This window comes from Acinonyx jubatus, chromosome A2 (genome assembly GCF_027475565.1).
Source record: "Acinonyx jubatus isolate Ajub_Pintada_27869175 chromosome A2, VMU_Ajub_asm_v1.0, whole genome shotgun sequence".
NCBI lineage: Eukaryota > Metazoa > Chordata > Mammalia > Carnivora > Felidae > Acinonyx > Acinonyx jubatus.
Window position 1 is genome coordinate 896,900 of NC_069383.1, and position 13,673 is coordinate 910,572.

The 13,673-nt window shown below is 61.3% G+C and overlaps 1 protein-coding gene across 6 annotated transcripts in view; it reads left to right on the forward strand.

Moving 5' to 3' along the window:
- PTPRN2 (protein tyrosine phosphatase receptor type N2) overlaps positions 1-13,673 on the forward strand; it is a 799,963-nt gene that overhangs the window by 372,649 nt on the left and 413,641 nt on the right. For all 6 annotated transcript variants that reach the window (XM_053217793.1, XM_053217794.1, XM_053217795.1 and 3 more), the window contains one exon: positions 438-517. In XM_053217793.1, the coding sequence (XP_053073768.1) occupies positions 438-517 (80 nt within the window). The remainder of the gene's footprint in view (positions 1-437; positions 518-13,673) is intronic.

The following is a 13,673-nucleotide window of genomic DNA, read 5'->3' on the forward strand; positions in this document are numbered from 1 at the left end:
TTAATGACTTTGATAAGTTTTTCAAACGGTTCCTGTCAAGAGAGATTTAAAAATACCCGTCTCTTTCCTTGCTGCTTTTGATTCCTACCACTCCTGTGGGAGCCAAATACTAAAATCTGTTTCCATAACAATTTTTCTTCTTCCCTCGCAAGAATATCTGCTTGTTCTTGTTGGTTGGTTGTGGTTGATTTGAATTTTTTATAAGAGCGCTGCCGTGTCTGGGTTAGAAAAGCAAAGCCTGTCGACAGAATTCCTGGAATATGGGGACAAAGAGGCACGGCTTCGAGAAACCCGGAGCCTGGCGGAGGTCGCGCGTGGAACAGCAGTGGCTTCGCTGCGTGTGTGTCGTCAGCGTGTCCGTGTTTCCCGCGTAGCTGGCGGAGAAGCAACACGCCGTGCAGAGCGGTTCTGAGCTCCTTCTTCCTGGTCTCTTGCAGTGTTGTGGGCCCAGCGGTGACCTTCAGACTGAGCGCCAGTGTCCAGAACCTGACGACGGGAGATGTCGCGCAGGCCGCAGGTAAGGCTGTCTCGACACGACGCATGTGGGCATACGCTCGCCCAGCCCAGGGACGACAGGGTCGGTCGGCACCGCGCCTCATCACCACTGCGCGGCGGGCTGGGCTGCAGGTGCAGGATGAGGATCACACCGCTCGGTCTGAGACAAAGAGCCTGGCGCCCAGGGGAGCAAGGGCCTGGTGTCTGCGGCGGCCCCCGCGTGGACAGAGCAAGTGCCATTTTGCTTTGAGGTTTTCCGCGTTGTCCCAGGTGAGAGGCACACGCCGGCCGTGCTTCTGTCTGTCCCGGACCAAGACAGTGCGGGATGAAGGGTTCGAAGAGAAACAGAGAGCTCTGTTCTAGCTTTGCTTCTAGGGCCCTGGGGACTCCTGCTCACCTGCCTTGAGACCTAGCAAGTCATCTCGGCGTGTGGTGGCCGTTTGCCGTGGAACGGGCCTCGGCAGGGCTCCGTCTGGCGGGGTCAGCGGTCAGTCTTCTCTGGTTTGGTGGCTGCCGGATTTTACTCGTAGGTCCTGGTGCCCTTAGTAGTCCTTTTTGCGGAAGTAATGATTTCAGTGGCCAGTGATTTTTGGTGAAGGGAGAGCTCCTTGCCAAGTTGTACTCTGCTCCAGAGACCCAGCCAATTTCGACCGCGTGGAGAGCCCAACGCCCCGGGCTTCGCTTCCGTGTCCTGGGTCGCTGTGAGGCCCCTGTGAGGTGCCTCGGCAGGCAGTAAAGTGTCATTCCCAGCGGAGCGGCTTGATGCGGCCCCAGGGAAAGAAGCCGGCAGCTTTCGCTCCAAGTGCCCTGCCCCCTGAAAGAGGGGGGGATCCCGCGTCAGTGGCTTTGGCCCTCGTGGCCGCAGGCCCCTCCTTCCCTCCGGCATCCATCCTCGCGTCTCCGCGGCAGAGATGGTCAGACGAAGTTAGGACCTGGTCAGCGACTGTGGTTTTTTTACGCAGAAGCATTAACGGTTGTCCCACGGGTGGCCGCTCATCCCAGTGCTGGGAAGCAATGCTTTCCCAGTCGGATTTGCTGGGACTTCAGGGCACAGTAATGAATGGTATAAAATGGAAGGAGGTCTTTTCAGCGTTTCCAGTCCTGGCATCTACTCGCTGGCGGTGGCCTTTCATTTCTTTTATTGCTTTCTGGGGAAACTGGGTTGCTTATCTAAAATCTAGTTTGCTGGTCATTTTAAATGTGTTCGTGTCCCGTACTGAAATGCTAGATGCCGGCGGGAATCGCACACCGGGTGTACGTTTGAGAGCCATGGCAGTGACTTTCTGAATTCTTGAATCCGCTCAGGGATCCCGGTGTGCCTGCCGGACTTACGGGACTGCCGGGGCTGTGCAAGCGGAGGGTTTCTTGTCGTGCACGTGCAAGAGGTTCCACGCGCGCTTTCAAAGAATTAGTTCTCTTGTGTTGTGCATAATTTTATCATGTTACGCACGCACCTGGTGCTATACGGGAAAAAGGTTAAGGAAACCAGCTTGGTGACCATCAGGACTCTGTGGTTTGGCAGTGGATGTACCAAGGGCACGACTGGCACCAAGGTCCCGTCCCCGAGGAGGGGAAGTGAGCTCTCTGAGCACTAGACTCCCTCACGTGTTAACAAGGACAGGAAGTTTTCGCGGTCTCTTGTTTTAGAAGGTGATGGAGAGCCCTTGCTGCAAGCGACTGATCGGCCCTGTCGGGCGGGCCCGCGTCAGGCGGGCTGGCGGCCCTCGGCACCCTGCACACCAGAGCCTGCCGCGGGGATCGCTGCCTGCGGACACAGCGACTGCTTGCGTGTGCTCCCCTCGGGGGCTCAGTGGCACGACGCTGCAGGCATCATATGAGGGGGGAAGCACCCCCGGCGGTGGGACTGAAAGGGAACTTATTTGGCTAATTTCGCACAAAGTGATACGAAACGTAAGGAACAGGCACGTAGTTCCCACGACAAACGTCCTTGCTGTGCGTCCTGACTGATGAGCGCAGCTGGTTTTCTGAGTCCAGATTCTGCTCCCGGTACGAGGGGACCCTCTCCTGGACCTTCTGCCCCACTTACGAACCCGAATGAGTGGGTGACAGGACGCGGGAGCGCCCAGCGTGAGCGAGCGAGGAGAGGACGCGGGAGCGCGCGGCGTGAGCGAGCGAGGAGAGGACCCGGGTCCCGCGTGAGGAGGTGCTTCCGCGTTGGAAGCCCTGGTGCTGGCGTGTAGCTGGCGCACGGCGGATCCAGGCGCAGAGCTCGCTGACTCGACGGCTGAGCACGCTGCGGTGAGTGGCAGTTAGTTACTGCTGTTCTCTCTGGCCGGGTCGTCTGATCAAGCAGAGAAATCCTTTGTTGCCCTTCACATCCCTTATTCTCAAGTAGTGTGTTTCTAGTCGATGTTTGCGTTTCTGGTGTCGGAGAAGACGTGGGTAAGTGACCTTTGCCTCCCGCTCTGCGGCACCGCCCACCTCACGACCCCCGGGCTCCTGTCACCTCCTGCCAGGTGTCACCTTGCGGGCTGTCCCCGTGGCAGGCTGTGGACATCCGGTGCCGGGCTTCTGCTCGGCGGCGTGTTCGATTCCCTCGCCGACCGCGTGGCTGGCGGTCGGCCGTCCGTGGCAGAGTCTCCCTGGGACCCGGAAACGCTGGGCTGCCTGTGGGGTGGGTGGCCCTCGGGGCTGGTGGGGTGCGGTAAGGGCCGTGCACGTCAGCAGGAAGCACCGTTTGGCGGCCCCGGGAGCAAGTGCCTGACGGCTGCGGCTTCCAGAAGGTTCGGACGGGTGAGAGGAAGGGAAGGGCGCTGGCCCCATCGCTCCGCTCTAAACAGCCAGGTAATTGCTTCTGGCATCTTGACAAGTGTTTGCCGGAGTGGAGGGCGGTGCTGTCAGCGTGGCGGAGCCGTGCTAATCGGCCCAGCTGGAGAAGACTCCCGGAGCCGCGTTTCCGTAATTAGAAGTTGTGAAGGCCAGTTCTCCTCACGGCTTCACCCTGGGTGTGAATGAGTCAGTGCTACGAAGGGGTTTCGTCTGTCCTAATTTGCAGGGTTACCCGTGTAGAAATACACGAGCGGTGCTCAGGGAGGGGTTAGGGACGGGGGTTAGGCCAAATACTAGAAACCGTACTACTCGATATGCGCTGCTGGACAAAGGGAGCCGATGCATTACCGACACCATTTGCGGGAGGAACAGGTTCTCCCTCGTGGAGGGGCGAGTGGGTGCCGCCCGGTTCGCTCCAGGAGGCGTTTGGCCTCCTTTGGCTGTTGACGGCATCAGTCACTCTCTGTGCCCCCGGGGTCCCCGGTCGTTCTGGTCTGCTTTCTGCCGTTTGCCGGGCTGGCCCAGGCTCCCTGCCTCCTGTTGGGTACGGACAGGACCGGGAGCCCACCGCCTCGCCACCTGCTGCTTCTGGAAGGGCCCGGGCCATGCCCACCAGGCGAGCCTCTCCTCTGCTCTGACAGCCTGTGGGAAATACCAGGCGGGGCCCCTCCTGGGTGGGATCACGGTCTGTGTGCCTTTCTACCTGCCCCACAGGCAACGTGTGACACGGAGTGCTAAGTAAGTGTCGCCAAATTAGTCACTGGTCTTCACGCTTTGTGTGGAAAGTCGCCTGGTTTTATCAGCAGGCAGGCTCTGTCTGCACGGGCACAGGGGTCTCATGTGGAGCCCAGCGCGTGGAATTAGTGCTCTGTCCCATTGTATAGACCCGTCAGCGTGGGGCGGACACGGGGTCACAGAGGAGCGGAGTCCCGTCCAGGGGTGGGGGCTGAGGTGGGGTTCCCAGCTCGTGTGTGCCGTGTCACCTGCAAGCTGTGGGACTGTGGGAAAGTCCAGGAAGATGGGGCACGGCCCTGGCTTTGTGGGTCCTGTGAAGGTCAGACGGGGTGCCCTGCGAGCTGAAATTTCAGCAGGTCGATTATTGCTGACCTTCCGTTCCCGCCACGGGTCCGGGAGCCACAGCTGCTGCTTCTGTAACATGAGGGTGATGCGCGAGCACAGTCACGATAGCGGATGGATAAGCGCTTCGTCGGGGGTGACCCATGCGTGCTGTGTGCAGCTGGGTCACTTCTACGAGCCCAGCCCTCTCCCCGCAGCTCCGCGTGCTCCCCCAGATGACCGGCCCTCAGATCTGAATCTGGGTCTGGTTCCGGGGGAACCCACGTGGGGTGGGACTTCAGTGTCTGCTTCTAGTGGGCCAAGGAGCCACTGGCATGGCATGACCTGAAACGCCTACCAGGGTCCGTCTGCCCGGCCTGCCGACTGTGGCGGCGGGCACGGGGGGAGGGAAGTAACGGAACCGGGAGGCCGTTGCTGGTCTGGGGTGACGCTGGCGTGGAAAGGGCGACGACGGCGGCCCAGACGCTCAGGGTCTGGACGCGGTTTGCAGATTCAACGGACTCGGGCTGGGGGCTGGATGTGGGGTGAGGGAAGGAGAGGCGGAGGGTGGCCCAAGCACCTGGTGGCGGGCGTCCCGGGTGGGGCAAGGCGCCCCTGGAATTAGACGTCCCGATGCGGGCGGGTGGCCACTCGCACGTGGCCTGGGCAGGACTCGGGCACGGCGTTTCTCTTCGCTGCCTCTGCCGCTCCGTGCCCACCGCCCCAGCGGTTCTGAGAGGGCACACGGGGAGCTCCGCGCCTACAGGGATGTGAGCAGCGGCGGGCGTGAGGGACTCTGCGCAGACGGCCTCGGCCGGCCCCTTCACTGCTGTGCTGAGCATGAGCGTCCGAGCCCCGGTCCTCCCCGTGTCCGCTTCTAGTCGTGCGTGCTGTCTCTATAGGCGGATGAGCCTCCGGTGTTCTGTCAGCATCTTAGCACAGAAACGTGTCCAGACAGGAGGAGCACGGCCCACACCTGTGCGAGGGGACCAGGGAAGGTGCCGGGGGACCCCTCACCATGTGCACCTCGTGGCCACGGCTCACAGACACGCACCCCGTGCAGGCGAGCCAGCACCCCCTTCCAGCAGTTTCCATCAGCCACAGCACCGCCTGCGGGTCCGGCGCAGCCAGCTGTCTTGAAGGGGGAACACGGGTGTCTGTTACGAACCCCCTTCCTGCGAGTTCTTTCACAAACCGCGGTCCCCGTGGCCTCTGGACGGCCGCGTGATTTCTAGTCCAGGTCGGCCTGTCATTCCGTGGTGGGCCCAGTGCACCCGCATGGCTTTCTCGTGATGGCTCCTGTCCCGGCTGCTCCCTGGGCTCGGACAGCCCTTAGCGCCTGTCCCTCAGGGGCTCGTGGGGGGCAGGCTGGGAGGGCGCCTTCCCGCTGGGCAGCCCTCCCTAGCAGCCCACGAACACACCCAGGTTTTAGGCCTTGGAGGCGCCCCCGTGTCACGCTCCAGGAGGCTCTCTGAGGCCCGGTATTTGAAGAACTCTTGCACAACAGGTGTGTGACAGGCTGGCCCCGCCACAGCCCTTTGCACCCATTGGCCCGCGGCAGCCGCGCAGGGTGGCTGAGATGGGCAGGCTGGCCGTCACCTGACCGGCCGGCCCCAGGGCAGGTCCTGCAGAGGCTGGGACTCAGGAGAGGACGTCTCACTGGAAGGACAGAGGATCAGGAAGGTGTCAGAGCCCAGAGCTGTGTGGGGCAGAGCAGAAATGGGCCCCAGCATTTGGGGCCAGCAGGAGTCTATTTGGCACTTGGGCAAGAAGCCCCTAGATGGCCGTGTGCAGGTTTGTCATTGACAGATCCTGCTGCTCAGAACCCCAGCCGAGCTCGGCTCTGTGTCCTTACGGCCTGTTTCCTGTCCATCAGCCGTGTTTTCCGCCTGCCAGGGCTCCTTGAAAATGAGCCTGGTGACTGACGCGGCAAGGCTGGTTTCCCTGCCCGTCTGGCCCTGTGGTCCTTCTCCGTGGGAGGCACACGGTGACGTGCGTCAGGCACCTGCTCCACCTGCGGTCAAGGACGGCACCCCTCGGGCAGCCGGCCGACCCACCAGCAGAGCGGACAGGGGTCAGCTGGACGGCGTGAGGCGTCCAGTGGAGCTCAGAGCGATGCGGCTTCCCTGCTCGGCACCTGTTTCTCCAGCGTGGGTGTGTCGGCTGCCGTGGATCGCCCCACGAGAGGTGAACGGGCCAGAGCCGGTTCCGTTTCCCACGCTCCATCTGGATGTCCGCCGCGCTGCCCCGTGGCGCCGGAGGCTGGCAGAGGAGAGCCTCGAAGGACAGGGGGTGGGTTCAGAGCCAGAGTCCAAGTCCCGATTCTACTTTCCTGTGTTGAGACTGTGGACGGCTCGTTGGGTCTCGTCGAGCCCTGGGTTCCCTCCTTGTCAGATACAGGCCTGGTGATTATGCTCCGCGGGCTTGCTTTAGCATCAAACGAGGTAGGACGCATTTGGTGGGAGAGGAGATTTAAATTCCAAGGGCCGTGGGTGTTGTTAGCTGCCATCGCTCACCTCGGACCGCTGTTGTGTTTGGGATCAGAAAGACACTGGGCCAGTGCATCGCTACGCAGCCTCTTTCAGTGAAGGTCTCAGGTGGCCCAGGAGCTGACAGGTGTCGTGGGGTTGGAGGGTAACAACATACCGTGTGTAAGAATGTGGAAGCCTCGTGGCCTGGTGAGACCCCCGGGTTGTGCACGGAGACAGGAGAGCTCGGACCTTCCCACGGTGGGGTGGCAGGTGCGTGGGTGGCGTCGCTGTCTGGGCGTCTCCACAGAGGCGAGCCGGCACACGGCTGAGATGCTGGCGATGGGTGGCACCAGGGAAGCCGGGCTGCGGGTGGCGGCCGGAGGCATCAGCACGTCACGGGAAGGAGGCTCGGGAAGGAAGGCGCCCTGCGCTCCGGCACCTTGGCGTGGAGCCCACACGCAGGGCGCGGTGATGCCTCTTAAACGTGAAGGGTTTGTGCTCGCTCGGCATTTTCTCACGACGGCCAAGCACGAAGAGGCAAATTCCACGTGGAAAGTCTTCCACAAAAGCACTGACACGGTTCCCGCCGGGGTGTAAACTGGTACATTCAGAAGCCCCACCAGGCTCGCTACGGCACCGGCATCCCCGGCTCAGCCAAAACGGTTCGTGACGGAGCTGATGGCTGCCCTGCTTTAACGGTGGTGACGGGGGTGAGCCTTAGTGTCTGAAGGGTCCCAGTTACGCGGATTTGTCTGGTTTTATGAGTCTTCTCTGAACCTAGCCGACCCCACCAACAGCTGCTTTCCTGTGTGTGCCGTGTGACTTCCGACGGGAGGGCTGGGAACAGAGATGCCGTGTGCTGGGCTTGTGACGGCCGTGGGGGCCCCGGGCAGAACAGAGCGGCACAGGGACAGTGAGGAAAGCAGCACACGGTGCCTCCCCATTCCACCCAGAGACCTGCCTTCCGCACTCCTGCTTCTCAGCATTGTCGGCCCGGTGCTCTCCCCTCTCCCTGCAGAGCCCTGCCGGGATCCCTGGCCGCACCCCTGCAGCCCAGTCTGCCTTCCCCGTCTCGTCTTCAAGCCCACGTCCTGGATCTTCTCTGGCTGTTCGGGAAGAGGTTAGAGGGCAGTGCGGTCGGCTCCTTGGAGCTTTCACCCCTCAGCACCCGCCTGTCCCTGCCCCCTGCCCTGTGCCCCTGCCTCGCCGCTTCCCCAGAGTTGGCCAGCCACGGCCCGCGGCCACACAGGCCTTCTGGCCCTCAATGCCATCACCGTTCATACCTTGTCTGTGGCTGCCAAGCCTGACGTGCTTACCATGGCTTTTTATGGAGAACACTGGCTGACCCCAGAGGTCCGGGACAGTGGTTCTCAAAGCACGATCCCCAGGGCAACACTGCCAGCGTGGCTGGGAACTTGTTAACAAATCACCCCTGTGCTCTGGTGTGGGGACCCGCCCGCCAGGCGTGGCTGGTGGCAGTGACGTCTGGGAGCCCCTGACCGCTCTGTCCTTGAAGATAGAGCCAGGTTGTCCCCGTCTTTAGACCCCACCACTTGCCTTGCCCGTGGCAGGAGCTCAATCAGCGTTTGGGTTTGATACGAACAATGAACGTGAAGCAAAAAGAACTGTAAGGCGTTTGAAATACGTTTCCCCTGTTTCATGAGACGCCCTGAATGCAGGAGTCTTCTCTGAAAAGCGTGTTTATGGCATTTTCATTTGCGTGGAGATAAGACTTCACCCTGACTCTACCCCACACCCCTGTGAATACGCCCCCTGCCGCCCCTGCCGCGGCCACCAGCCTCCGCAGCAGCCCGCTTTTCTGTGCGGTGCTGGGAGAGCAATTCCAGGAAAAGAGGAAAAATGCATCCTGTCTCCCTCCAACTTAGGATCCTGTCTAGGACAATGACTGCTCGCCCCGTGACGCTCGGAGCGTGTGCTGAGCAAGGACAGCCTCAGGATCCAAGGTTCTGCTGCTCGCTGGCCAGCACTCAGCTTCCGCGCCGGGCCCCACCGTCACCAGCCTGCCCCAGGGGTCTGCTCGGTCCCGAACCATGTCTGGACGGGCAGGCGCCTCCAGGAGGGGCGGCCACGCGAGGCTGGGACAACTCAAGGGACCTGCGGCCTAAAGTAAGGTGAACCCGCACATCTTCCCAAGAGAAGACGCCCAGTGCTGGAGAGGCGGGAGATGTGTGAAGGCGCCCCCACAGGGAGAAGCCCTACGTCGGGTTCCGGCCCCCCGACGGCCCCCCCCGAGTGGGGATGGAGCCTCCAGTAGAGGCTTCTCTCCATCCTGGAGCCAGGAACCCGGCCCCTTGTGGAAGAGAGCTTGAAGAGAGGCTGCGCTCGATCCCAGACCTTCCCGCTCACCTGACTGCTGGCCAGACAGGCGGTTCTCAGAGAGGATAAACAGAAGCACAACTCGGTGTCAGAAGGGACTTTGGGCACATAAGTAACCTGGGGCCCCACGGTGAGACATCGGGGCATAGAGCAGACTTTTCCCAGGAAAGCGTTATACCTGCTGTTCCACACGTTATACCTGCTGTTCTGTGCATTATACCTGCTGTTCTGTTCCGTGTGTTATACTTGCTGTTCCACGTGTTATAGCTGCTGTTCTGTGCATTATACCTGCTATTCCACGCGTTACACCTGCTGTTCCACGCATTCACCATATTCTCTCTCTTGAGGAGCATGTTCAAGGGGCGAATCTCCTGTGATTTTCTTAGTCTGAAGGAGTACAGAGGGACAGTAACATTCTCATGCTCCAGGGTAATTTCTATTCTAAATATGCAATTTATCATCATTTAATGGAAGTCAGATTTCTTTTATCTGTAATTAAATCTACAGTGTGTTAGTTTTTGGAGGCCCTTGTGGACTTTTGACTTTATTCTAAATGCACGAGTAACAGAGTTCCCGGCATCAGTTTGGGGAATGGTTCCACTTCCTATACGCTCTGTGTGGAAATGTGAGAGCACCCTTGACATGGCTCATGGGCTGTGTGGTGGCGTAACCCTCCCTCCGGCCCCCGGCACAGCCTGGTCTGGCTCTCGTCCTGGCCGGCCCCACGGCTGTCCGCCTCCGTGCCTCTTCCGTGCTTACCTGAGATGCGCCCTTCGCTTTCGGGCAGCTGGTGCTGGAGGCCCACATGCCGAGGGCCGGTTCGCGTCGTCCCCGCAGACTCTCTGAGGTGGCCTCCGTCCGCGCTAGTCCTCGGTAGGCCTATGCGGGGCTCCGCTGGGACCTCATGCCCTCGGTTCCACGACGAAGACATGTGTTCGGGGAGGACACGGCTGATTCGGATGCTCCTCCAAGCCTCTCGGCCGGAAAACCCCATCCTGGCTTCTGAGGCCCGAGGCCAGGACAAAGGTTGGTGCCCCGTGGAGCTGTTAGGACCTCCCGTGCTCCCCTCTTCACCCCTATGCCGCGGACCCCCTTGTTAGTGTCTCCCACCCAGAGGACGTGTTAGGTGGTGTCGTATCGCGTCACGCCGTGTCCCGCGTTCCGTGTCCCGTGTCCCGTCGCATCACGTCACGTGGTTTTGTGCCACACCGTGTTGTCTCGCATCACGTGTCCTTCTCAACGCCCGCTCTTTGCCAGGCTGAGTCTGTGTCCCGAATCCCTCAGAAGCAGGAGGTGCAGCGTGGCTGCTCTGTGCCGCCGTCCGCACTCCGTGCCCCCTGCCGTCCCAGGGACGCCAGACAACCTGACATACGTGTGACGCGGGCGTGTGTACGCAGAGCGGGTGGACGCCCTGCCGACGACGCTCGGGGGACGGTGTGATCGAGCCGGCGGTCCACCTGTTCGTCAGGAGAGGCGACCGTTGCGTTCCGACCCCTACAAGCAGCACGTCCCCAGTGGACGACCTTCGGGAAGCCACTCAGATCGAGAACTTCAGGTTACAGAGAAGAAGACGGGGACACTGAAAAAGTACAGGGTTGTTCCAGGAGAGATGGAACCATTGGCATCCTTCCGATGCAGCGGGTCGGTGGCTCTCTCCGTGTACACAACTCTGGGCAGATGGCGCTCTCTCTGTGTAGACAGCTCTCTGTGTAGATAGCACTCTCTCTGTGTAGACAGCTCTCTGTGTAGACGGCTCTCTCTCTGCGTGGACAGCTCTCTCTCTCTGTAGAAGAACTCTCTGTGTAGACAGCACTCTGTCTATGTAGACAGCTGTCTCCCTGTGTAGACAGCTGTCTCTCTGTGTGGACGGCACTCTCTCAAATGCTTTGCAGACAGAAGTGTGGTAGTTGTCCGTCCCGGGATGGTCCTGGAAGCAGCAGTGAACGTGAGTTGCTCATCCTGTCCCCAGGTCCTCTCGAACCTCCAGACCACCTCCGGAAGGCGCTGTCTCCTTCCTCTCCCGGAGCACGGGGGTGCGGGACGGTGCGCCTGCCTCGGGGGCACGTGTCCTGAGCAGGAGCGCGCACTGCACACACCGTCCTCTTTAGTTCTGCATGTGCCCCTCGCCCTGTGTGTGGGGGGGGAGAATGTCGGGAGGGGTGAGAACCCCAACCACCGGACGGCTGCTGGGCTCAGGCACTCTTGGGGTGCAGGGAGCGTGGGGAGGCTTGACAGGCGTAGGCTGGCACCTGCTGCTTGTCCCCAAGCCCCCGGAGGCTGGAGGCAGAGGCCCTTTGCTTGCGGTCCCGCGGCTCCCCCAGCCTGCAGCCGCAATTCCTCTCTGGGACCTTGTCGTCCCACTGAGGAACCTGCTTTACGGGCAGCCGCCCCAGAGGCTCCACCCTCTCCAGGCTAGTTTGGGTTGAGCGAGGTTAAAGCCAGTTCGCTCTGTGTACCTGGCTATTTTCTAGTGGACTGTGCAGAATTAGCCCCGTGTTCTTGCCTGCTTGTTCCGTAGGAGGGTTCACACCGTCCCTGGAGGCGGGGGCCTGTTTGCCTCCGGCCAGCATGCACAGATATTTGTAGGGCCGCTGTCACAGGGAGATGTGGCCTGTCAGCGGGCCAGAAGCAGGATAGAACCTGAGAAAATGCAGATCGCGGGCTCTGAGACATAGCGGCTGCTCCCAAGGGCCCGGTGCGCTGCGCTCCACGGGGAGGCGGACCGTGGCCCACGGGAGTCCACGCAGACTGTTCCTGAGCACCCACTGAGGCCGGCTAGCGGAGAACGGGGGATAGAGCAGGGTCGGGTTTGCATGTAACGCCCCGAAGGGTCTGCCCAGCGTCTCCTCCTGAACAGAGCAGTGAGTATGCATGTATGGGGATGTGTGTGCAGGTGTATGTGCTGTGTAAGTGCCTGTAGTAATGTGTGCAGGCATGTGTGTGTGCAGTTGTGTGCTATGTATATGCACGTGCTATGTGTATGTGTGTGGTGTGTGATATGTGTAGGTGTGCAGGTGTGCAAGTGTGTGGTGTGTGTGTGTGTGTGTGACATTGTAAGTGTGTGTAGCTGTGCACCTGTGTGTGATATGTGTGAGCGCGCAGGTGTGTGGCATGTGTGAGCGAGTCCGTGTGCATGACATGCATAAGTGTGCAGGTGCCAGAGTGCATAGGTGTGCACATGCATGTGATATGTGCGGAGGATGTGGGTGTGCAGGTGTGTGATATGTGTAGGTGTGCAGGTGCGTGCAGGTGTATACGCGTGTGGTGTGTGTCTGTCCGAGGTCGCATGACAGCCCCCCATAGGTAGGTGGGTGGGACGGGTTTTACTGTCACGACCTGGGGTCCGCCCGTGCGGCATCTCCGGGAACCCCACCTTCCCGTGTGATGGGGGGCGGGTCCCCTCCCTCCAAGGGCGAGGCTGCCCCCGCGCTCGCTCCTGTGCTGGGCTCGTTCCCGGAAGCTGGTGCGGGACCCGCACGTCCACGGCTCGGCCAGGGGCTGGAGTTCGGCGAGCTCTGGCTTCCTCGGGGAAAGAGGTGGGACGGTGCGGTGTGTTTCCGAGCCCAGTGCAGCCTCACGAGTGCCACAGCCTGGTTTTCTGGCACTTTCTTTTGTCGAAAAAGCGGTGTCGGCCTCTTCCCCGCGAGCAGCCAGGACCGCGTGATCCGTTGTCCACACTCAAGAGTGGCTCCCGTGACTTCTGACTCTGACACCTCAACAGATTAACAGCCTTCCCACCCGGACTCCGTACGGAGCCGTCCCTGCCCTGCACCGGGTGCTGGTAAGGAGGGAGCCCTTATGACCACGCGCGGCAGCTCGTAACACGGCCGCCTCCCTCCTCCGCTGCCTCTGGGTCCACGGCCACACGGTGTTGGAAACGCCCCAGACGTGGGCTCCTGAGTGTTCACACCATGGCACCGGCGGCCACGGAGCGGTCTGCTCTCTCCTCTGAGTGGCTTCGGCCTGGAGAGGATTTGCTTCACGGCCACCCCTCTGCTGGCCATTCCCGCGTGGCACCACCATGGGACATGCGGCGGCAGCTGGTGGACAGGAGACTCGGCCCGAATGGGAGCCGTGGCAGAGGCAGGCTGGGAGTGGCTCTTGTCGAGCGCGTGGAGAGCTGTCCTTGGCTTCCTCCGCGTGGGCGTAGCCCCCGCCTTGTTCCCCAGTGTCCCGGCCGCTCGCGCGTCAGTAATGGCAGAGGTGCGTCTCTAAATGGAGCCGCTGGCTGGCCCGGTTTGATCCTTTAATTTGGGACGCGGCTGTGATCAGGCTGGGCGACAGGGACGGCGGCCCTGTCTCGGAGCTGAAGAGAGCTCCGGTCGGTTCATCCCATGGAGGCTGAGCGGTCCCCTGCTGGTGTCGGGAACATCACGTCGACAGCGAGCCAGGAAGCGGCGTGGCTTGTAAACCCTGAGGCCGAGAGCACCGTGTGGCCGACGCGCCTTCCCTTCTCCACGAGGGGGACGCGGCCTTTCATGCTGTTTGTCGTTCACCGTGTCAGGAACGTCCCCGAGCCCCGCG